The sequence below is a fragment of the Macrobrachium rosenbergii genome, chromosome 3 (assembly GCF_040412425.1).
Source record: "Macrobrachium rosenbergii isolate ZJJX-2024 chromosome 3, ASM4041242v1, whole genome shotgun sequence".
Taxonomy (NCBI): domain Eukaryota; kingdom Metazoa; phylum Arthropoda; class Malacostraca; order Decapoda; family Palaemonidae; genus Macrobrachium; species Macrobrachium rosenbergii.
In genome coordinates this window covers 5,625,001-5,650,150 of record NC_089743.1, presented here as the reverse complement: position 1 = coordinate 5,650,150, position 25,150 = coordinate 5,625,001, and the positions used below count along the sequence as shown (strand labels likewise).

General features: G+C 39.1%; 1 protein-coding gene across 5 annotated transcripts in view; it reads left to right on the top strand.

The window, feature by feature from the left end:
• Positions 1–13,626: 13,626 nt before the first annotated feature.
• The window catches only part of LOC136852142 (protein prune homolog 2-like), a 207,632-nt gene continuing 196,108 nt past the window's right edge, over positions 13,627–25,150 (top strand). For all 5 annotated transcript variants that reach the window (XM_067126608.1, XM_067126601.1, XM_067126632.1 and 2 more), the window contains exon 1: positions 13,627–14,323. Coding sequence is in view for 1 of the 5 variants with exons in the window: in XM_067126601.1 (XP_066982702.1) it covers positions 14,319–14,323 (5 nt within the window). In the remaining 4 variants the exon portion in view is untranslated. The remainder of the gene's footprint in view (positions 14,324–25,150) is intronic.

Below are 25,150 nucleotides of genomic sequence, written 5' to 3'. Positions count from 1 at the left end.
CTTTCGCCAGTCGGGTCTGGTAGGGCAGCGAGTAGCGGCAGTGGCAGCAGCAGCAGGCAGTTTTTGAGTCGACGTTGGTCGAGTTTTTGAGCAGCAAATTGGAGCACGCCTGCGAAGTGGAGCACGTCGTAGAGGTGGAGTGTGACCATGAGTAGTCGTGTGACCACGAGCTGCTCATCTTTGATGACAGCGTGAGGCTGTCCTGACGCCTCCATCGGGGTTTTGTGGTTGGTGGTTTTTGTCCCTGTCGTGCAGCTGAGGGCTGTCTTGGTGCCCCGATGGAGGACGTATGTTTGTTTTTTTTTTCTGCCTGCTGTTGTTTATTTTTGCCTTTTTTTTTTAAAGCTATTTTTTTTTGTTTATTTTAACTTGATTTTGTTTAGTGCTGCCTTTTGGTTTTTTCTTGTAATTATGGTTTTTATCTTTTTACCAGACCTGACTCACTTGTAAATACTTATAACTTAAATTTGTAAATAAATTAATATTAAGCTTATTTTATTGTTTTTGTTGTTTTCCCCTCCTTTGTTTGTTGCATCTGCCGTCAGTCATGACAGCCCCGTCCTGAGTATGTTAAAGAACCTGCATAACGCCCCACTGGTCGTTACAATGGCGATTTGACAGGACGGCTCTGTTTTGGCTGGCGGGGTTGTTACGGCATTGGAGGGGATCATGAGTGTAAAAAAAAAAAAAATCTTTTTTTCTTTTTCTTTTAGGTGGGGAGGTGTCACGTTATGATGGTTTTGCGGAACTGCTGGTTCCCCGCTCGTTCCTTTGTGGATTGCTGCCTCCTTACCTTCAAGTTTTTTTTGTTTTGATGTTCTGCGTCTGAGCTGCCGTTTTTCTTTCGCCAGTCGGGTCTGGTAGGGCAGCGAGAGTAGCGGCAGTGGCAGCAGCAGCAGGCAGTTTTTGAGTCGACGTTGGTCGAGTTTTTGAGCAGCAAATTGGAGCACGCCTACGAAGTGGAGCACGTCGTAGAGGTGGGAGTGTGACCATGAGTAGTCGTGTGACCACGAGCTGCTCATCTTTGATGACAGCGTGAGGCTGTCCTGACGTCTCCATCGGGGTTTTGTGGTTGGTGGGTTTTTGTCCCTGTCGCAGCTGAGGGCTGTCTTGGTGCCCCTGATGGAGGACGCATGTTTGTTTTTTTTCTGCCTGCTGTTGTTTATTTTTGCCTTTTTTTTTAAAGCTACTTTTTTGTTTATTTTAACTTGATTTTGTTTAGTGCTGCCTTTTGGTTTTTCTTGTACTTATGGTTTTTATCTTTTTACCAGACCTGACTCACTTGTAAATACTTATAACTTAATTTTGTAAATAAATTAATATTAAGCTTATTTTATTGTTTTTGTTGTTTTCCCCTCCTTTGTTTGTTGCATCTGCCGTCAGTCATGACAGCCCCGTCCTGAGTATGTTAAAGAACCTGCATAACGGCCCACTCGGGTCGTTACAATGCCCAAAAAGAATTTACAGTAGCATTATTAGAGAACAGTTACAAGAAGAACTTTTTTATTTTTATTATTGTGCGAACAATAACAAAAAGGGAAAAAAGGGAGCCAAAATACACTATTGTGCATTCCACTAAAGGAGGAGCTAAAATACAGTACTGGACATCCCCACTGCACACGCTGTGGGGTTGCCAAGTACATGGCGTATGTCGTACTGGATGGCGCATGTTGACATCGTTAGTTACATCTGACATAATCCAATACTGACGCCGTCTCGTCAGTCGTGATGACATTACGACACAAAGAATTGAACATACGTATAATATTCTCACATACGAGAACAATGGTATTATCTGTAAAGCTTGTGAAAAATTGAAAAAAATCATAGATATAAATTTTAAAACTAAGTATCCCATGGAGAAAGCAACCTGGTTCTTAAACAAAACCTTAAAAATTACTCAGTGACTTGGAAGGAATTAATCCTCTGAGGATTAGATTAGGGTCAAATGAAGAGGAATGTTGCAGGTGTATGAACTTTGTCCTCATACTCTAATCTCATTTTTTTCGTCTGGATGAGCACTAACTAAGCAGTGGAGAGAGGAAGAGACCGAAACAAAGAGAAAGGATTGGGTTATGAGAGAGAGAGAGAGCAGTTTACTCATTAAATGTAACTCACATGTAGCATCTGTTACTTTAAGGCATCACTTCTCCAGTTTCCTGTACTTCTTATCTTCAGGGTTGAAGTTTTGCAGGAAAAGAAAAGTTTTTTTTGCTACGCTGCACAATTTATTTACTCAGATACTGATAGCTGTTTCAGCCATTAACCTACTGTATGGTTAACATCAGGGCTATATTAATATATTATGAAACTACGCTCCAATATATATGTTTGTACAGTAAAAAAAAAATGAAGAATTGAAAACAGGGTATTTCTTCATAACAGTTCCATGCGAATTATTACCTTGGGAATTGATTTTTCCCCATACTTTTAGCGTTGCTGATAAAGTAGGTGGTCTTGTTTATTGTCAGCCAACTATTATCAACATACAACTCTACCCAACAATGTTGGGAACCCTGCGGGGACTCGGGGTTTTGGGTGGAGAAATACTGGGAGAAAACCGGACTGTCATGTTGGTCATATGGAATGGTTCCATGCATTCGCAAGTCATTAGGGAGCCATGTGTTCAAGAAGGGAATGGCTAAGGAAATCTATTATAAAAGGAACCACACTAACCCAACGTACCCTAACCTAACCTAACCTAGTAGGCCGTGTTACTTAGTCGGGGAGCAGAGCCCCCAGTGGAGGAAAGTCCACTTTTTACCAAAAGTTCCTCTATAACACTGGGCATGTGCGATAGCATTCCAGGCTGGCCAGCATACAATAACATATCAGTTCTGAGGTTGTTGATTACAGGTTAATTGCACTCGACCGACAAAAAATAATAATAAATTCTTGATGAGCAACCAAAGTATTATAGAAAAAGTCAATTTCCAAGGTAATACCCAATGCTGAGTTGTTCCATAGTTCTACCGAAAAAAGAATTAGAAAAATTATTATTATTATCATAATTACTTCATAAAACATAAAAACATGAAAATTAACCACTAAAATCACTGGAGACAGATCTGAGATTCTTCATGAAGTTTACAAGACTGATTCGTTTGTTTTCATTCTTTAGATAAATCATTAAATTAATCCCTTGGTGGGGTGTCATTATGAACATATAGTTTTATACTGTATGTTCGTAATGACACCCCACAAATGCTGTTAATATTCAGACTACACTGCAAATAGTAGGTGTAAAGATCCATTCGCAAAAAAGTCTAGCCACAAAAGATTGAGATTCGAAGGCGATTAGCACTTCTGCCATATTTTCTTAAGCCCGTTCAAAATTTCCAGGAAAGAGGGTGATAGTTTGCTAGATTTGGCATTTCTTTTTTTTTTTTTTTTTGAGCGGCGCTGCCATTTCCTCGTGTATGGATGATTAAGTGAAGTGACCGCGGATCACAGTAAAAAGGGGATTGTTTGGCACCTTTCATTCGTCAATACAAAAACAAAACTCAAAGATCAAAACATTACACTTGGACCTTGCTGTACATTTTCCCATCTTGCTCAATATAAAATTCAATTAAAGGTGACACACACACACACATATATATATATATATATATATATATATATATATATATATATATATATATATATATATATATATATATATATATATATATATATATATATATATATATATATATATATATATATATATATATAAAAACAAGTGGACCGTTGTGTTGACAGTCCTTGCAACCAGTCTGTTGTTTCAACTTTCCTTCGTGGCATTTGCCTTTAGTTATACATTCATCACGTTCCATACCTTCGTGAATCAGTTATGCATACATACATACATACATATATATACATATATACACACATATTATATATATATATATATATTATACACATGTATATATATAAATATATATATATATATATATATATATATATATATATATATATATATATATATATAATATACCTTGTATGTATTTATGTACATAAATTAATATGTATGCATGTATGCACATGCATACGTTAATTAAAAACGAAGTCACTTGTACATAAAACAAATAGCTGGCCAGGATTAATCTTAACCTCGGGGCCAATCCTGAAAGTGAACCTTTTTGGATTAGGATTAACTGCCTCCTTTGGCAAGATGGGAAACATGTCAACGCCGTTAATTATAGGAAAGTCTTCTCCACTGATGAATTCAGATCTCTTATTTAATAGCTACCACGTCCCTTTCTTATTCTGGGAGATATGAATAGTAGAAACCCTCATTAGGGTGATATCGTTGCCAGTCGAAGGGGAAATTGTCTGTGTTCCATCATGAAAGTGAAAATGTCGGAATCCTAAACACAGGGGAGTCTACACATTTTCATGTTCAAACAGAAACACTGTCCGCAAATGACTTATCTATATGCTGTGATGACTGCCTTATTGACTTCAATTGGAGAGTGATAAATGATAGATTTACCAATGGTAATCACGTTATCTTCAAATACTTCATCTTCAAGGTTACTTAAATGGAACACTGGTAAAGCTGATTGGACAACATTTCAGGAACAGCTCAATAGATGACTCAGCTGGTGACTCTCCTTCTGTGGATGGTGCTCTTGACTTTTTGAATACAGTTTTATTCTCGGCTGGTCTCCAATCAGTACCTAGGACTTCAGGCATATTTATCCGCCTACCAGTTCCATAATGAACTCGTAAATGCCAGGAAACTCAAAACATGAGGTTAACTTTCACCAGATATCACAGACGAAAATGTGAGTATTACCGTGTTGAATTTCGAAAAGGTAGAGCTCATTGCCGCAAGGAAATTAAAAAGGCAAAAGGCACGAAAGAAATCTTGACCAATTTTCATATCTTCACTTAATTCAGAAACACCCTTGACTTTAGTTTGGAATAGTCAGAGAAATAGCAGGTAAATTTACTCCCTGTCAACTTCCACTTATCAAGACCAATGGTTGTGAAGTAGCAGATCCCCAGTTAGTGGCAAATGAGTTTGCTAATCATTTTGCTAATGCTGCAAAGAAAAATTATGACAGACACTATTCTGCTCAAAGAGGGCTAATGGAACAGGTATATAGGATACTCTATGGGCAGGGTAAGTAAGAAGCACTATTCCCGAGTTGATGGTTTATTACAGAACCGTCTTAATCCTATGGTGGGTACAGGGCAACTGACGGGCGCGGACAGAGTTAGGTAATGCGTTGCCAACAATAGACATAACATTCCATTCAGCAGTATTACTGATATCAGTAACATGATACACACTTATCCTACAAGGTAGAAATTGATTTCAATATACATCAAGGAATGAGCAATACAGTGTACATTTTACTATGAGGGAATTTGAATCAGTCTTAAGTAAATGTAGTGAATCAGGTCCTGGACTGGATGATATAAACTATTCAGTGATTAAGAGTAGCCCCGAAAATACCAGATCTTTCATATTAAGCCTTAGTAACAGAATTTTTTTGAAAACATATCTTCCCTAAGCCACGGAAGATGTAAAAATTACCACCATTTGTGAAACCAGAGAAAGACCTTTTCAAGACAGAGAATTATCGTCCCATTGCACTGACATTGTCTGTGTAAGATCATGGGAAAAAAGTGCGAATACACGTACGTGGAACGTGGAACGTAGTAACTATTTGTAGCCTGCTTAGTGTGGTTTTCGAAATATGCACTTCACAAATGATGTGCTGGTTTTAATGAAATCTGCAGTATGTGAAGCTTTTGCTAACAAGCAGCATCATGCCACCGTTTTCTTTGATCTTGAGACGGCTTATGACAAAACATGGAGATATGGCATTCTGAGGGTTCTTTATGAATGTAACCTGGGAGGCAATTTGCCTCTTTTTTTTATTAAGACATTTAAAAAAAATAGGTTATTTCAGGCTGAGGTTGGAGCAACAATGTCAGATGTATTCAACCAAGGAGTGCCACAAGGAAGTGTTTTACAGTAAGTGTAACCTTGTTCGCCTTGTCAATCAATAGGGCATCTAAAATGATTCCCCCAAATGTAACTAATACTCTTTTTGTTAATGACCTTTTGATATCTTTAGCAGCAACAAGGATGGCAGTGGCTGAACGCCAGCTTCACCTCTGCATTGATGATATAATAAAGTGGGCTGAGATGAATGGTTTTAGGTTTTCAGATAGTAAAACAGTAGGCTAATCATGCACTTTTGCCGTAGAAGAGGATTCTATCGTGATCCAGATCTGTTAAAAAATGGACAGAGAGTTCCACGTGTTGGTGAAAAAAGGTTTCATCGAACTGCTCTCTGTTAGTAAGGAGCAACAAAATACTTTGGCTAAAAGGAATTCAACAAAAACCCACATTGGATAGAATTGATGATTCCCGTAGATAGGAGAGGCGGATGTTATAAGCAAAGATAACATAAAAACAAATATTAATTTAATCCTTATTTATTGTCGTCGACGTTAACAACCAACGTGTATTTTCCATAATTATTTTCTTATTATATTTTATACAGACATGCAATAATAGTGCTATAATGTTGTTGGGCTACAAAGAACACCAAACAGTCTTACCTGAACAGACCTGAGTAATATGATTCAAAAACAAGTAGAAAATGCGCCAAAGTTTCTTCGGCGCAATCAAGTTTTCTGTACAGCGTATGATGCTATATGAGCTGCGGCCCATGAAGTTTTTAGCCACGGCCTGGTGTTGGCCTGTCCTTTAGCGTTGCCAGATGCACGATTATGGCTAACTTTAATCTTTAAAAAAAAAAAAACTACTGAGGCTAGAGGGCTGCAATTTGTTGTTTGATGATTGGAGGGTGGATGATCAACATACCAGTCTGCAGCCCTCTAGCCTCAGTAGCTTTTAAGATCTGAGGGTGGACAGAGTGCGGATAGACAGACAAAGCTGTCACAACAGTTTCTTTTACAGAAAACTAAAAGTCACTGCGAATATTGAGTGACAGGTCCAAACCAGGCCTCTTATTCACTTCAACATTTCTAACACCACTTACAGTTGATTTTCTCTTTCCAGCTCGTTTACAAAATTCTGCAAAGAATTAGGGCAATCTTTCTGAGACAGTGACCCCCAAGGGTTTCAGGGGTCGTTATCTGGGACTAATATTTCTTGGAGGTCGTTATCTTTATGTTATTTACGGGCTTTTGCTTATATTTTGAGAATAATCCCAACAGGCTTGTACAAAACACGCTGCAAAGGTGGATATACCGGGTGAAAAAAAATCCCCGATGGTCTTGTACTAAATACACTGCAAAGGTGGATACATACCGGGTAAAAGATAAAATCCCCAACAGGATTGTACTAAATATGCTGCAAAGGTGGATACATACCCGGTGAAAAAAAATCCCCCATGGGCTTGTACTAAACAGGCCACCAAGGTGGATACATACCAGGTTAAAAAAAGTATCCAACAGGCTTGTACTAAACAGGCCACAAAGGTGGATACATACCAGGTTGAAAAAATCTCCAATAGGCTTGTACTAAACAGGTCACAAAGGTGGATACATACCAGGTTGAAAAAATCCCCAACAGGCTTGTACTAAACAGCCACAAAGTGGGTACATACCAGGTTAAAAAAAAATCCCCAACAGACTTGTACTAAACACACCACAAAGGTGGATACATACCAGGTTAAAAAAAAAATCCCCAACAGGCTTGTACTAAACAGGCCACAAAGTGGATACATACCAGGTTAAAAAAAATCCCCAACAGACTTGTACTAAACATGCCACAAAGGTGGATACATACCAGGTTAAAAGAAATCCCCAACAGGCTTGTACTAAACAGGCCACAAAGGTGGATACATACCAGGTTTTAAAAAATCACCAATAGGCTTGCACTAAACATGTCGCAAAGTGGATACATACTGAGGAAAAGATAAAATCCCCAACAGGCTCATACTAAACATGCCATGAAGGTGGATACATACCAGGTTAAAAATCCCCAATGGGCTTGTAATAAATATGCTGCAAAGGTGGATACATACCAGGTTAAAAAAAATCCTAAACGGGCTTGTACTAAACGTGCTGCAAAGGTGGATACATACCAGTAAAAAAAAATCCCAAACACGCTGCAAATGTGGATACATACCAGGTCAAAAAAAATCCCCATTGGGCTTGTACTAAACATGCTACAAGGTGGATACATACTGGGTTAAAAAAATCCTTAACAGGCTTGTACTAAACATGCCACAAAGGTGGATACATACCGGGTTAAAAAAATCCATAGCAGGCTTGTACTAAACACGCCGCAAAGGTGGATACATACCAGGTAAAAAAATCCATAACAGGCTTGTACTAAACACGCTGCAGAGGTGGATACATGGTGGGTTAAAAAATCCCCAACGCGCATGTACTAAACATGCCAGAAAGGTGGATAAATACCGGGTAAAAAAAATCCCCAACAGGCTTGTACTAAACATGCTGCAAAGGTAGATACATACCGGGTTAAAAGATCCCCAACAAGCTTGTACTAAACATGCCACAAACTGGACACCTACAGGGTAAAAAAATCTCCAAGAGGCTTGTACTAAACACGCCGCAAAGGTGGATACATACCGGGTTAAAAAAATCACCAACAGGCTTGTAATAAACATACAGCAAAGGTGGATACATACCGGGTTAAAAAAATCCCCAGCAGGCTTGTAATATACATGCAACAAAGATGGATAAGTACTGGGTTAAAAAATTGACAAGAGGCTTGTAATAAACGAGCCACAAAGGTGGATACATACCGGGTTTAAAAAATCCCCAACAGGCTTGTATTAAACATGCCACAAAGGTGGATACATACCAGGTTAAAAAATCCCCAACAGGCTTGTACTAAACATGCTGCAAAGGTGGATACATACCAAGTTAAAAAAAAATTCCCAACAGGCTTGTACTATACATGGTGCAAAGGTGGATACATACCATGTTAAAAATATCCCCAACAGGCTTGTAATAAACACTCCACAAAGGTTGATACATACTGGGTTTAAAAAATCACCAATAGGCTTGTACAAAACATGATGCAAAAGTGGATTTATACCAGGTTAAAAAAAATCCCAACGGGCTTGTACTAAATACGCTGCAAAGGTGGATACATACTGAGAAAAGATAAAATCCCAATAGGCTTGTACTAAGCACGCTGCAAAGGTAGATACATATGGGGATAAAAAAAATCCAAAATGGGCTTGTACTAAATATGCTTCAAAGTAAGATACAATCCAGGTAAAAAAATCCCCAACAGGCTTGTACTAAACAGTCCACAAAGGTGGATACATACCAGGTTAAAAAAATCCCAATGGGCTTGTACTAAACATGCTGCAAAGGTGGATACATACCGAGTTAAAAATTCCAAATGGGCTTGTACTAAACACTGCAAAGGTGGATATATACCAGGTATAAAAAATCCTCAACGGGTTTGTAATAAACACGCTGCAAAGGTGGATATATACTGGGTTAAAAAATCCCCAATGGGCTTGTACTAAACACGCCACAAAGGTGGATACATACCGGGTTAAAAAATCCCCAACGGGCTTGTACTAAACAAGCTGCAAAGGTGGATACATACTGGGTTAAAAAAAATCCCCAACGGACTCGTACTAAACATGCCGCAAAGGTGGATACATACTGGGTTAAAAATCCCTAATGAGCTTGTACTAAATACGCCGCAAAGGAGGATATATACCAGGTTAAAAAATCCGTATGGGCTTGCAATAAACACGCCACAAAGGTTGATACATACTAGGTTAAAAAATCCCTAACAGGCTTGTATTAACACGCCACAATGGTGGATACATACCGGGTAAAAAAATCCCCAATGGGCTTGTACTAAACACTATGCAAAGGTGGATACATGCCTGATTTACAAAATCCCCAACAGGCTTGTAATAAACCTGCCACAAAGGTGGATACATATCGGGTTAAAAAAAATTCCCTAACAAGCTTGTATTAAACACGCCACAAAGGTGGTGAATACATACCGGGTTAAGGAAATCTCCAACAGGCTTGCACTAAACATTCTGCAAAGGTGGATACATACCAGGTTAAAAATTCCCTAATGAGCTTGTACTAAATACACCGCAAAAGTGGATACATACCAGCTTAAAAAAATCCCAATGGGCTTGCACTAAACACATCGGAATGGTGGATACATATTAGGTTAAAAAATCCCCAATGGGCTTGTACTAAACACTATGCAAAGGTGGATACATACCGTGTTAATAAAATCCACAACAGGCTTGTAATAAACACATTGCAAAGGTGGATACATACTGGGTTAAAAAAAATCCATAACAGGCTTGTACTAAGCACATCAGAAAGGTGGATACATGCCAGGATAAAAAATTCCCAACGGTTGTAATAAACACGCATCAAAGGTGGGTACATACCAGGTTAAAAAAATCCCCAACAGGCTTGTAAAAAACATGCCGCAAAGGTGGATACATACCAGGTTAAAAAAAATCCCCAGCAGGCTTGTGATAAACATGCTGCAAAGATGGATGCATACCAGGTTGAAAAAATCCCAACCAGCTTGTACTAAACACACTGCAAAGGTGGATACATACTGACTTAAAAAATCCTCAACGGGCTTGTACTAAACACACCGCAAAGGTGGATACATACTGGGTTAAAAAAAATTCCCAACAGGCTTGTACTAAGCACGCTGCAAAGGTGGATACATACCAGGTTAAAAATCCCCAATGGGCTTGTACTAAACACGTCACAAAGGTGGATACATACCAAGTAAAAAAAGTCCCCAACAGGCTTGTACTAAACACGCTGCAAAGGTGGATACATACCAGGTTAAAAAAACTTAACAGGCTTGTACTAAACAGGCCACAAAGGTGGACACTTACCAGGTTAAAAAAAAATCCCCAATGGGGTTGTACTAAACACGCCCAAAGGTGGATACATACCAGGTTAAAAAAAATCCCAGCTGGGTTGTACTAAACACTCCACAAAGGTGGATACATACAGGGTTAAAAAATCCCCAACAGGCTTGTACTAAACATGCCACAAGGGTGGATACATACAGGGTTAAAAAAATCCCCAAGAGGCTTGTGCTAAACATGCCAGAAAGGTGGATACATAACGAGCTAAAAAAAACTCAATGGGCTTAAACTAAATACGCCACAAAATTTGATACATAACGGGTTAAAAAATCCCCAAACACTCAGCAAAGGTGGATACGGATACGTACCGGGTTAAAAATATCCCCAACAGGCTTGCACTAAACATGCCGGAAAGGTGGATACACACAGGGTTAAAAAATATCCCCAATGGGCTTGTACTAAACATGCTGCAAAGGTGGATACTTACCGGGTTAAAAAAAATCCCCAACGTGCTTGTACTAAACACGCCGGAAAGGTGGATACATACCACCTAAAAAATCCCGAATGGGCTTGTACTGAACATGCCGCAGAGGTGGATACGTACAGGGTTAAAAAAAATCCCCAACAGGCTTGTACTAAACACGCCAGAGAGGTGGATACATATCAGGCTAAAAAAAATCCCCAACAGGCTTGTACTAAACACGCCACAGAGGTGGATACATACTGGGTTAAAGCTCGTGGGGGTCACTATCTAGGAAAGAACCACTTAGGGGAATTACATCGTAATTAAGGTGGGTAGGAAAGTCTCTTCCTTTCACTGAAACTTACACGAGATCCGTCTTCATAAAAAAGAATGTGACCGCCCATAACACTGTTTTCTACACCACGCATACCGTGCATTCTCCACGTAGCATTCTGTGAATTATATTGAATACCCAGACCAGACTCACACAGTTTTTTTTTTCTCTGTGTACTGAAGCTTTGCGCTCATATTTCTTCTTTTAGAGAAGTTTTGCTCTTCATTTATCAATCCTTTCATCTGCCTAACATTCTCAAATATAATATTTCTTTATTCCTTTAAGAAGAGGAATTTTCCTTTGTTGTACAAGCCCAGCAAGGGTCAGCTTTAAACATGAAAATTATGTTGGTGCAAAACATCTGACTGACAAAATATGATGAGGGGAGACGCAAATAGCACCTGAGGAGAAAAGGGCGTAATCGCAGTCGCTGTTAAGAGATTAAGGTGGCCTTATGGCAGCACAGGTTCTTGCTCTTTTGAGCAGGATGCAACCAGAAAATGAGAGCTTTCTACCCAATGTACTTTTTCATGGCTTGTCCAAAATTAGAGGAGCGATTTCATTATATGAACCGAAATACACAACCAACTTGTGCCAAACTGATAAAACTGATATTCCTCTTATGGGTTAAATTTCTTACTTCCCTCCCTCGTTTAAGTGAATGTGGAACAGAACAGAATAGAACAGAATACAGAATTTAGGCCAAAGGCCAAGCTCTGGGACCTATGAGATCATTCAGCGCTGACAAGGAAATTCACAGTAAAAAGGTTTGAAAGGTGCAACAGGAGGAAAACTTCGCAGTTGCACTATGAATTAGTCGTTAGGAGAGGGTGGAAAGTAAGATGAAAGAAAGAATATGAACGGAAGGACAGTAAAAGGAAAGAAATTGGTTGCAGCTAGGGGCAAAGGGATGCTGCAAAGAACCTTAAGTGATGCCTACAGTGCACCACATGAGACGCACTGACGGCACTACCTCCATACGAAGTAACTGGATGTGAGAATGCTGCTGCAGCCGCCCAGATCAAGTTGGTCACAATTCAAAACGATGTTGAAACCTTGAACGACAGATGCTGTAGACCAAAATGATGCAAGTTAACTCGTGTCCTGATAAATTTTTTCCCCAAATTTGATTTGAAGTTCACATTTACGATTGTACCAATTTTACCATGATTTAAGCACGTGCCATAACATCATCGCTGAGAATTACTTGTAAATTAATCATTTCAACATGTACATGCCTTTTTAAACAGAACAAAATAACAGAGATGGGTTCTCATGCTAGACAGTGCTCATGGCGAGTTGGAGTAACCCTTTCAACAAACAATGGAATAAATGGCAAAGCCGTCACAGATATTTATTTTTCAGTCAGTGGAAAGCACTATATAAAGTCGTGACGGAAATTTCATAGCTAATCGGATGTCCAGAAGACCAATAGGAAACATTTCTGTACCATTTGACTTCTATTAATAACCCCGACAGGTGGTTAGAACAAGGCATTTTCACCTGCTTCAGTTTATTGTCTGATATTTATCAAAATGCAATAAATCATCATTGCAAAATTCCATGAAATGACGTAAGAAAATCTGCTTGCGTTTGTCGTTAGAATTTGTGGATGAGTGGGACCATTTAGTAAAAACACCATTTAAGTAGAGTATACAAAATCACTAGATTGCAGTTTATATATTTTCGCATATTTTCTCAGAGTACTTCAGATTAAAGTGAGTGATAGAAAATGTAAACGAACGAAATATGCCGCTTGTTCCATGGAATACTTGAGTTGCTAATTCGGAAATTTCCTTAGTATTTTTGGCTGCTCTTTTATATCTGAAGTTATATAGTAGACTTTGAAATAATAACTAAAAATGATCTTGATTAAAATCATTAGACATCCAGGATGTCATGACAGCAAGTATGACGTTACTATCGACCTAGAAAAACAATGCTAACCAACTCTGATACTGGAACACAAATAGCTACCAAATGTTCGTGGACAGCGGAAGAGGAACTACGTCGTCAATCGTGGTAAACTAACGTGAAATTCATAACAATTTCATTACATTATTATCAAGCGTGAGACGTTTCATAGAAGAGATCATTTCATTAAAGAAACGGAAGCGACGAAACATACATCGCAGTTTGTACGAGAGGTGCCTTTAAGCCGCGGATGACGCATGAGCAGTAGATTGCGCTCGGACCAAAGACGTCTACAACTAGCTAACCATTCGTGGGCCTAGAAATTCTTACAAAGTAAAGTGATAGTAACAGTTATTCAGGTGTGAATGACTACAGTGATTCTGACTAAGTGTTAGGGAGTCTACCAACGAGTTAAGTGAAGGGCCATGTGGCAAAAGATCAATAAAATCAATGCTGAACCGTCCCAAAACAGACGCCAAGTCCACACAGGAGAATCACGGTCAAACTCGCACTACGGAATCATGTCCTCCCCCATCGGCTCATCTATGATCACCCTGGAAGGACATACGAGAAGTGATCAACTTTTATTCTTGAAAGAATAAAATATTAAGTCTTTGAACATTTAAAGTATTTTAGTAGTGGTAAAATAACATTTTCCTCCCGTTCGTTACTTAACACCGAGCAATACCGTATATTCTAGACCCCAAAGACCAATCAATTCTCCAAGTCATCAGCTGGTGCGACCCACATAAGCTATCCCCGTGACCAAGACATGCTGTAAGTATAGCTGGACAAGCCGTGTATTTGGAATATTCGTACGTCACTCGAGGCCAGTCTAAATATCTATCATTTGTACTTGTCCTTATGGATGAAGTGCTGGTTTTTCCTGGGCACATTGTCACCAAAAGTAGCCCACAGGCTTAACTTCATATATCTTAATGGCATCAGAAGGCAAGCCCGAAATAAAACTTAGAGTTCAAGATGCGTGAAATGTGTCAATTTAATTATCAATTAGTGACGCAGGTTGATGTTTTCTTAACCAGTATTTTTAACGACATCGGATTTTTGTGGGTCTGTTTGCTTAACACCTGCACATATCGTTGGAAAACGCCTACCGATGTATGTGTATGTATGTATATTATATATATATATATATATATATATATATATATATATATATATATATATATATATATATATATATATATATATATATATATATATACACACACACACACACACACACACACACACACACACACTTTGCTTGCTTTTATGTGTCATTTCATAATGTTTATCAGTGATAGATCAAAACAGACGAAATACGATGATGGCATTCAGAATGTCATGTTTTTGATAAATCAGATTGAACGGCCAGCACTTGAAAATTGCATGCGTGCATTTGAAGACGGGCTAATGATACGTATATATTGAACAGTTTCTCTATCAATGACCCTTACCACCATATTTCTACAAAATGAAGATCCGCGTGTGGTTTGTGTCACAGACAGCATAGCCTATGTGGAAACAAGTAATGGAGTAACTGAACACTTGTGTACTTGAGTATAATGGTGTGTGTGTGTGTGTGTGTGTGTGTGTGTGTGTGTGTGGAGACCATCGATCTAAGTGCGAATCGATTTTTGCTTGTTGGAATGAGTTCATCCAGTCCTCTTGGGTCGATATTTATGATTTACGATAGTAAAATTCGGCGTTGAAAATACACCTTAAGTGATGTTATTAAATTTACCTCCTTAAAATAGAAAAGGCAAATCGAAACGCATACTCCCAGTATCTAAGCAGTTAAAATTAATTGGCCCAGTGATATTCTCTCTCTCTCTCGGGATTGCTGAGAAAATAACGAAGTCCGAAAATAGGTGTTCGTATGTGAGGTTCTGGAACACGCAATGGTGCTATCGCTCATTGATTATGTCACGTGACCCACATGAAAGGATGGCCCCTGGCAATTGAGCTTGCATATAGTAACGTGATGGTATTTATTGTAACGAATACCGTAAATCTGTTAAAGCGGCTACTGTTACTACGAGTACTGTTACTAATACGTTTGTTGCTTGAAGTGATACTTCATATACTAGGTAGAGGGAGATAGCTTGGGGATTGTTTTTGAAAATACTATATGGCTTCACAACAACAAAGGTCATCCATTTGCAGATAGGGAGATAAAGAGAGGACTGGGAACTATAAAATTTATATGCTACCAGGGAAGTGTATAGTAGAATTTTAACTAAGCAAGTAAGCAAATTACAGGAGGACTGACAGGCAGAGAACAGTGTGGATCAAGTTTTTATTAAAAAGCAGATCTGTGCGGAGTTTCAAAGCAAAGGAAAAAGAGCTGAATGTGGCATACAGGGACCTACAAAAAGCCTAAGATAGGTTCTGTAGAGGAAGTGTGAATGTGGAGAGTGATTAGACTTGGCGTAGAAGATAAGTGATTAAATTTTTTTCCAATGGAAGCGGAGCATGTACTAAAATACTTGGTATATAGGCGGGAGAGTGACTGGTTTACCGTTAAAGTGGGTCCGAGGAAAGGATGTGTTAGGTCTCCATGGATGATGCGGAGCCAGAGAAATGATAGTTCTTGTGGCCTGACGTTAAAGTTGTTTTACGGCTAAGATAACAAAAGGAGTTGTAAACGAGGTGGAGAATGGTTAGTATATGAAGTTGTTCAGTGCTATTTTGTTGACAGTAAAAAACGACGACAGAATCTAGAAAATTTGAGTGTTTGTTAGAGGAACATGATTAAAGTATAGGCCTATTTGTGAAAGAGCAAAGTTATTAGGGTGAATGGAGACCAAGAAGACGGAATGGTAGTTTGGAAGGTGGAAAAATGTTAGTGGCTGATCGTATAAGTATTTGGGAGTGAATTATGATGCTGGTAGGATGTGAGAAGAGGCGAGTCACAGAAAAGGCGAAGGAAAGAAGGCAGTGTGGTGTGTGCTTATGATTGGAAAGAGACTTGAAATGTCTGTGGAGCCAAGGTAGGAACTGAATTAAGGACTGTCGAGCTAGCTCTCATTTATTTTCGTAAATTTGAATGGAAATGGAAGAAAAAGTGGGAAGCATTTGAGATGAACCATTTGCATAGTGTATGGAGTGTGGGAAGAATTGATAAGAAATTTAGATATTCGTAGGAGGGGTGAAAAGGTTAGCACAAATGAAAGGCTGGCTCAGAGTACATTGGGATGGTTTAGTCATGTAGAAAAAAGGGGACTATAATAAGTTTGGGGGAAAAAATCGTATAATTCAGGAGAGTTAGGAGAAAAGGGGAGAGGAAGACCTAGAAGAGATTGGATAAGTAGGCCGAAAGGAAGGGAGTTCCACTTACTGGAAGAAAATGCTAAGTAGCCTACTGATGACACGAGAAACAGGCTCCTGCTGCTCGACCCAGTAAGTGGGATGCCATTTCTTGAGTTTTGGCAGATCCTTCTTCGCCGTTGTAGTGCACCTGTGAATACGCTCTCCATCGTGGTTGATATTGCACGTAATGCAGTTTGACAGCAATTATTATATTTAATTATCATACAGAATGCGCATACATTCGAGTGGGAAAGCTAAAAAGGTCTGTTGATTGAGGTAAGCAAGCTGCCACGGAAGATAATTACCCTTCCGTGGAAAGAGCTAAGAGAAGAGAGATAGTAATTACCTTTGTAAGTAACAAATGAATGAGAGGAAGATAGCGACAAACAACGGTTTAGAATAAGACGGCTAAGGCCAGGGTGCGAGGCAGTCTGAAGCAGTTTACAGCCTCTTAGTCGTTTTCTTCCGACACTTCATTGCCATGTACTGTACGTGCATCCTTGTGGAATCAGCCACTTGGCTAATTTCACAAACTTCCACAGAACAGAATTCCCAGGTGAGGTGGAGAAGGAAAGAACGGGAAAGCCAGCTGTTACGTTGAATAGAAATGAATAACAAATGTATAACATGAGAGTATATATGTGAAGGCGGGCCGAAGTTCACATAGCCAGTGTAATTTGTAGGGGTTTTGAGAAAGGTCATTTTGAAATCTTGGGGTAGGCTACTTGTCTGTACGTGGCCCCAAGGGGCGTTCCTAGACATTTTGGGGCCGGGGAGTCCCATTTGGGGCGCCTCTTACGGGATGGGAGGCAAGGGAAGCGAGCCAAAGCAGCTGGCGGGTTCGGGGGGGAAATTTTTTTAGAATATGAGCAATTGTAGGATCATTTTAAAGGAACTTGTAAATGCAAATTACAGAAATTTGGCTTGTCCTGTCATAGCAGCAATGGTTAAATTTCGCATTTTGGCCCCCCCCTCACTTTGGGGCCCGGGGGCGGTTTCAAACAGCGTCCCCCCCCCTCAGGAACGCCACTGGTGGCCCCTAACCCTCATGACCACGTACTAGTACTTTCGAAGAGGTAAAAGTCCCTCTGTGCTTCTTAGAGTGTAGGGGACCTACCTGCCAATGGTTTTTTTTTTATGCAAAATAGAGTCGTCCATGAAAATTATTCTGGATGGTACAAACAACGCCAGGGAGTTATGGTTAGGTTCCCCAGACCTTCCGAGATGTTAAAAATCGTTGAACCGCGCCGCCACCCCACCCCACCCTTCACTTTGTTTCACTTTGTTTGGTTTTATGTACAGCCCTCCACGGGGATAATTCCCTCGCTGGCGGGCCCTTGTACTTTTTCAAAATAAGGGGCTTCTTATATTTTGTAATTGTCTTTCAGTGTTTTCTCGTCAGTATCGTAGCTCCTGCAGAATGGGAGAGTCTTTAGTCCTTTTTTAAATTTGCATTCTCCTTGCATGCTCTTCACCTCCGGCGGTATTTTGTTGTAGAGTCTTGGTGAGCAGTGTTCAAATGCTCTCTCGCCTGACTTGCAATTTGTTCCAGGTTCAGATAGCCTACGTATATGCTTCACTTGCATGTTTGATTACAATATTCATTTCGGGTCTAAAGAAGCTTAAGCGGTTTCTCAGATATGTTGGTTCATCATATTTTAGTGCTTTAAAGACTGTAAGTAGTATTTTATATTCTATTCTAGCTTTTACTGGGAGCCAATGTAGCTCAGTTAGTGCTGGGGTTATTCTATCACGGGAACGTAGTCCTTTTATCAACCTGGAGGCTGTGTTGTGTACTTGCAATTTTCTTAGTAGGTGGTTAGGGAGACCGTAGTGTATAACGTTGCAGTAGTCAAGCCTCGATAGTATTTGGTGGCAAATTGCTGTTTTCAGAGTATCTTCGTTTAGGTATTTTCTAATAAATGCGATGTTTCTAATATGATAGTGACAGGTTTTTTGTAATATGCAATATATGGTTCTTCATCGACAATTTATTATCAATAAATACTCCTAAGTTCCTAACTACTGCTACAATGCTTATTGTTGACGAACCAATAGTTATTCTTTTGAAGTGTTCATATTTTCGTAGCGCACTGTCAGATTCAAATAGCATACACTCTTCTTGTCCGTTTAAACAGGAAAATCCAGAACTGTGCATCAGTTTTACTAATCACAGAATAGAACAGTTTATACAGTTTAACCTTGTGCTTATTTAGAATTCTAGATAGGCCTAATTCAATTGTGTAAATGTCAAATGAAGGGAAATTGTTGTTGGCGGAATCAGTTTAATAATTCTGGGGGGAAATCCTTTCATTTGCATCCTCCTTTTGCGGGAATTATTTTTAAATTATGACGTGCGGAAAATTTAACTTTTTTTTTTGACCAATAGCCACAAGGTTTATCGTTTTTATCGGCTTCATAAATCTTGTTAAAAGTTATATGACAGCTTTTATGTTTTATTTCTTTATTATTTCTTTTTATCTTGGTTATTTCTGCTTCATCAAACCCACTTTGTTTATCGTCATAAGCATACATAAATACAGAGAGAGAGAGAGAGAGAGAGAGAGAGAGAGAGAGAGAGAGAGAGAGAGAGAGAGAGAGAGAGAGAGAGAGAGATTAGAGAAGACAGATATGATATTTGAGTTTTGTAACCAGTTAAAAACTTGAAAGCCACAGTTTAATGACAGTTTATTAACAGATACGCGGCGTATTATAAAACAACCAAGTTAAACCAGCGGTGTAAGAGACTAACAGTGCAGTTAAATCACAGCGATAGTTCTTTCACATTGTTCTATTCGTATCAACAGTAAATCATGATACAAAATCACTTCATATTTAGTTATAACCCTGAACAACATCAATAGTCTGGCCACTCGGTCAGTTGTACGTGTGATTTTAATCAAAATGAGAATACGTAGATGTCACCGGATTTCACCCTTGCAGAGTTTTATGTTAACTAATTAAACTGTAGCTTCCTGAGCATACCACTCAGTGCTCATCATCTTAAGGGAAATCATCTGTACAGTCTGCTAGTAATGTACGTAGACTATTCTTGATGAATTTCAGCTTGCTAAGAGATTTTTACATCGCAGTCAGTGATCATTAGCACATAATAGATAAGGAGAGTTCCTGTATTTAGGAGGGAAAAACGAATAATCATTTCAATCAACACTACATTTAAAATTTAAGAATACTGTGGAGGTCCGCTTTTGTACAGGCCCTTGTGCTGTAGCACTCGTGACACATTCCAACTCTGACGGACAGAGACAGGTTGACTTGTTGCCTCTGTGAGATTGTTTGCAAGGCGAACACGAAGTCGGAGGCCTAATCAGTGTAGGGTCTACCCGTGAGTTAAGTGCTGCGGCAGTCAAAATGTCTAGGGATGCTCAGTGAACGGGAGATAATTCATCTTTCTATAACTGAATACTGTGGAAGGCTGACCTCCCCCCTCCCCGCAACCATTACTGTGTACAAGCTTTGGATAAGCAGTACTATTACTTAGAAATAGCCGTGTTTACAAGTTTCTTTTGAATAATTAAAGTTTAATGTAATTCATTTGAAAATAGTTCCTCGTTGGCAGAGTTGGTAGAGTTCTCGGCTAGCACTCTGCTAGCCAGTTCGAGTCTCCGACCGGCCAATGAAGATATTAGAGGAATTTATTTCTGATAGAAATTCATTTCTCGCTATAATTTTGTTTTCTTTTTGCTAGGTAACCAATTGGTTCTTAGCCACGTAAAATGAGTTTAACGGAAATTAGTGGTCGTTTGACCTACTCCCGATCAATAAGTTGTCACATATGCTTCCAAAATTCTTCTGCTGCTATACGCAACTTGTAATGCAATGTTGCAGTTCCCTTCATTCTGTAGTGCAATTTCTCTCTCTCTCAGAAATGCCCGGTTAAATTATGATCTTTCATAGTTTCCGTTTCGTGGAACGACGTTTGTGTAATTGCTGTTCATCGTAGCTGGCTTTGGGTGTTTCCCTCCTCGTTTTCATTGTGCTTAATTATAGGGGTGAACGTAATTATCCCAAACACTGGGACCTTGGCGATTGTTTTTCAGCCGTTTAAGGCCATAACTATATTAGTTCTGTTGTAATAGGCTTTCTTACTACGCTGTGGAGGTTGTAGTTGTGTTGTAATAGTATCATTGAGGCTATTCATGTTATTATCAGTGTTTGTAAAATGTTTGGGGAATACAATGCATAGGCTGCTTATGTAGACCTACATAACTTAAGGATAGTGAAACTAATCAGTAAATTGAAAGCTTGCTCATTTATCAGGCTCAGAACTAAAATATTGTGAAATATGGAAATTTAGTAAATGAACAAATCGTGTGAAAATGGTTCTGAACGGTTCCCTTTTGATCAGAGTATTGATCATATTATCGGCCTACCGTTTTCGTTATGCGGAGGGAAATGAAGAAATGGAGCCAAAGGTGCAGGCCGAGGGAAGTGATTCCCCGCCTGTTTGTAACCTCAGAATTTTGGAATACGGGAAGGGAAGTTGTGACGGCCAGAAATGACGACTTTGTGATTCATTATCTTTTGGCATTACTCGGCTTGTTTTGGGTTCAGAATGGTGTAAACGTCTTTGCGTGTCAAAAAGAAAAATACTGAAACTTTCAACAAACCTGAGAGGTCTGATGAGAGCTTAACAACCGGATTGCTATTGCTCGTGTATCTTTTCTCGAATTTAGGCTTACTGTACTTGAGCTTGAGAGAGAAAGAGTGGGTCCGTACATGTTTCGACCTAGTCCGTTCAGTGGCACAAAGGCAACTAGAACCAAGGCGTAAGTAAATGAAGGCTCTGCGGATGTTTCCTTTTGCAGATGCGACTTAATTTTGTTGGGGTTTTCAAGACAGTTGAATTTAATGTCCTGAGCAGAGTGTCAGTCTGTTTCATTACCACAATCAGTGAAGAACATGATAATGACATTCTGAACATTGCGTTACTCATTCTTATTCTCCTCTGGGCTTTCCTGTTTAGGTTTCTTTATCAGGCTCTATCTGCTCCGAAGGCACACTACTTGATCATTTGCTATGATTTTTCACGTACACATATTTTTAACGACGTTCATTGTATGGCAGTGCAGATCCCCCAACTTGCCAAATCCTCAATATGACAACACTCGCCAACAAGGATTCTGCTTCTACTTGAGAGTCATCATAACCATGAGACTATCAACACAATCGGCCACTGTCCCTGTTTCCACATTCAGAGCTTCGCAACTTTTCGAAATCATCTTATGTGCAGTATCATGTCTGTCTCGTGCAGTTAATTTACTTTAAATCCGGACTACATTTTTTCGTTTCGGTGTTTTGAGAACTTGCGTTACATCTGACTATGACCATACCTCTGGCAATAAAAGCAGGTCACATTTTTGATGTATGTATGCCATACGAACCGTGTCGTGACAGTAGGGTATTATATTTTCAGGACCACATTGTAGAATGATGTGGGCATTCCCACTTGCACAGGTTTCTTGAATAGCAGTCTTATCTTCTTTTTTTTTTCACCAGGAATTGACCGTTCCTGTCAACTAACCTATTGCACCAACCTAATCGTCGTCCTTACTGTAAACATTAAACATCATTATTTTTGTTTCATTCTCCCGATCCTTATTGTTGAATCCTTGTCACAGCATCATCACTGCTTCCATTAGCAAAATTAACGAAAGAATTGTATTTAGATATAGACTTATCAATATTAGAAATATACAACAGCCTCTCTTTTCTTCTCAGATTTTACTTGGGCCTGAGAAGACCTTATTACCAGCACGTTCTTTTCCTTTACTCATTTGCGTAAGTTACTTCATTTAAATCAGGAGCAGTCATTTTCCTCATAGCAACTTGCGGTAATTCTGTCTTTATCACGAAGTTCAATTTTCGAGTCAACCTCCAGTGGTTCAGTTTCCCCACAAGATAGGTTTTGAGGTCAACGTCCCAACGCAAATCTGTGGCGTCACCAACTAGCTCTTCCCTGATATTTTCAAGATCGACAATCCGGGCACCAAGATCAGAAATACTTTATCTTGCGGCTTAGCGTCATCCTTCCACAAAATTGTTACAACCTTTATTTTGTAAAATTTTCATTTACTATTAATTGCACTTTATCAAACTGTTTAGGACAGGGCCATATCAAATGGGGCCATCCCAGTTCCTTGATTTACTATTACTGATACCATCTAGAAGTACACATCACGTAAGGTAAAACTTCACAATTTATCCAGTAGTTATTTTGACCTCTGTCGGATATTATGTAGGGCAAATTAGTTTCCCCTTTTGCAAGCCATAATGCCGTTTCATATGATACTCGTTCTCTCTAATGATTTTTTTTATATATATAAACAACACAACCATTTTTGGATAGCAAGAGAGGTAATAGCACGTCTGCTTTTAACCGCCGCCTCTAATAGACCTTGAGGTAATTATCATTATTATTATTGCGGTATCATATTTACAGTGTGCTCGTATTCGCGCAGCAAATTACCCTCTCATGAGAGAGAACTGAGACAACAGAGGAGACGGACAACTTGCGGTTCAACAGCTTTCACTTGCGTCCCATTCCACAAACCTAAGACCCATTTCCTTGGGGAACAATTCAAAATCACCCAAGCAATTGTAAACAGAAACATACAGATAAAGCAGATTTTAAGTACCACTCACAAATATAACAAGGAGCAGATTTCAAAGCTCTGTCTCGGTTTCGCTTATGTTGAACTACCGCGCTATCCTTCCTAAAAATACATCTTAAAAAAACTACATCATTCCTAGAATTGTAGGCCTATTAACAGTCGAGTCCTGTGGCGTTGATTAGTTCTTTGAACATCTCTTGATTGCATCTTCATGAAATACGTTACTTGACTTGAGGGCGTGGATGGTTTGTTGGCTTTTCTTGATTACAAGTATGACTGTAGTAGCCTTGTTTTTTTATTAACCGCGTTAATAATTGCACGTTGTTAAGGACTCGCCAAGAATACGGACTGAACTTTGGAGCTGAGCAAACAGGTAACCAAATTCGATACGGACTTTGTTCAACAGCTCGTCATGTAACATTTTGTCTTATCAAACTTAGTAAAGCTTAAAACATGTTTGATTTTGACAACCTTTCCCCTTTGAAAATTTATTTTTGCTCAGTGAAATGGGGTGTAAGCAAAAGCGGTAAAACAGCCTGTTACCATGTCTTCAGTAAGTCTTTGCTTTACAGTACAGTGTTTTTTCATACTTTTTGGTAGATTTTGATAATCTTCCTCGGGAAATCTTGCCTAACAAGTTGTTTCCTCCGTCTGGCTTGTTACGTGGAAATGAGTGCACTTCAGCATTTTTTTTTTTGAATTATTGAAACTTTGGAGATGGGTGCCTTTTTGTCCAAGTAACTTGGATCTTGACTTTTTTTTATTTGTATTTTGTTTATAAGGTCACAGGTTACGTCAAAGCCTCTCAAATATTTTTCTCTGGTTTTTATGAAAGTATGTTATATGCTGCACTGATTATATTTAAATGCGGTTACATTATTTAATGTCGCCGTCGTGTATTAGTATATGTTCACCAGAGTAGAGTGGAAATTTATTTATCATTCTCAATTGCTTCAACGGGTGTAAGTTGCGCGTTGTGTATTCTGATGAAGGATTAGCCTAGTTGCAATGTTCTCGCCTGCATTTGATTGTATGGTTGGGATGGCATTTGTAGACTTGGGTTTTTAGACAAAGTAAAGTGCTTATTGTGTTTGAGACATTCACTGTGGGCTTACCCTAGTCCTTTTTAGTTTTAGTTTTCTGGAAAAGAAAACTATTGAGACGGCTTTTTGTCTGTCCGTCCTCCCTTAGATATTAAAAACTACTAAGACTAGAGGGCTGCAAATTGGTTATGTTGATCATCCACCCTCCAATCATAAAACATAACAAATTGCAGTCCTCCAGCCTCAATAGTTTTGATTTTATTTAAGGTTAAAGTTAGCCATGATCGTGCGTCTGACACCGCTGTAGGTGCCAACAACACACCGGGCTGTGGCTGAAATTTCATGGACCGCGGCTGAGAGTTTCATACGGCATTATACGCTATACAGAAAATTCGATTGCGTCGAAGAAACTTCTGCGCATTTTTCAATTGTTTATGCCTAGGTAGACATAATCCCTTAAACTTGTTTTAGAGTTATTCCTTAGCCACTCCTGTAGGAATCTGTTCTCAGGAGAACGTGGCCTTGGTCTTAGAGGAAAATTCGGACTTTGTGCTCTTTGCTTTGTATTTGATACACACACTCTCGGATGCATGTATGTATGCATAAACATG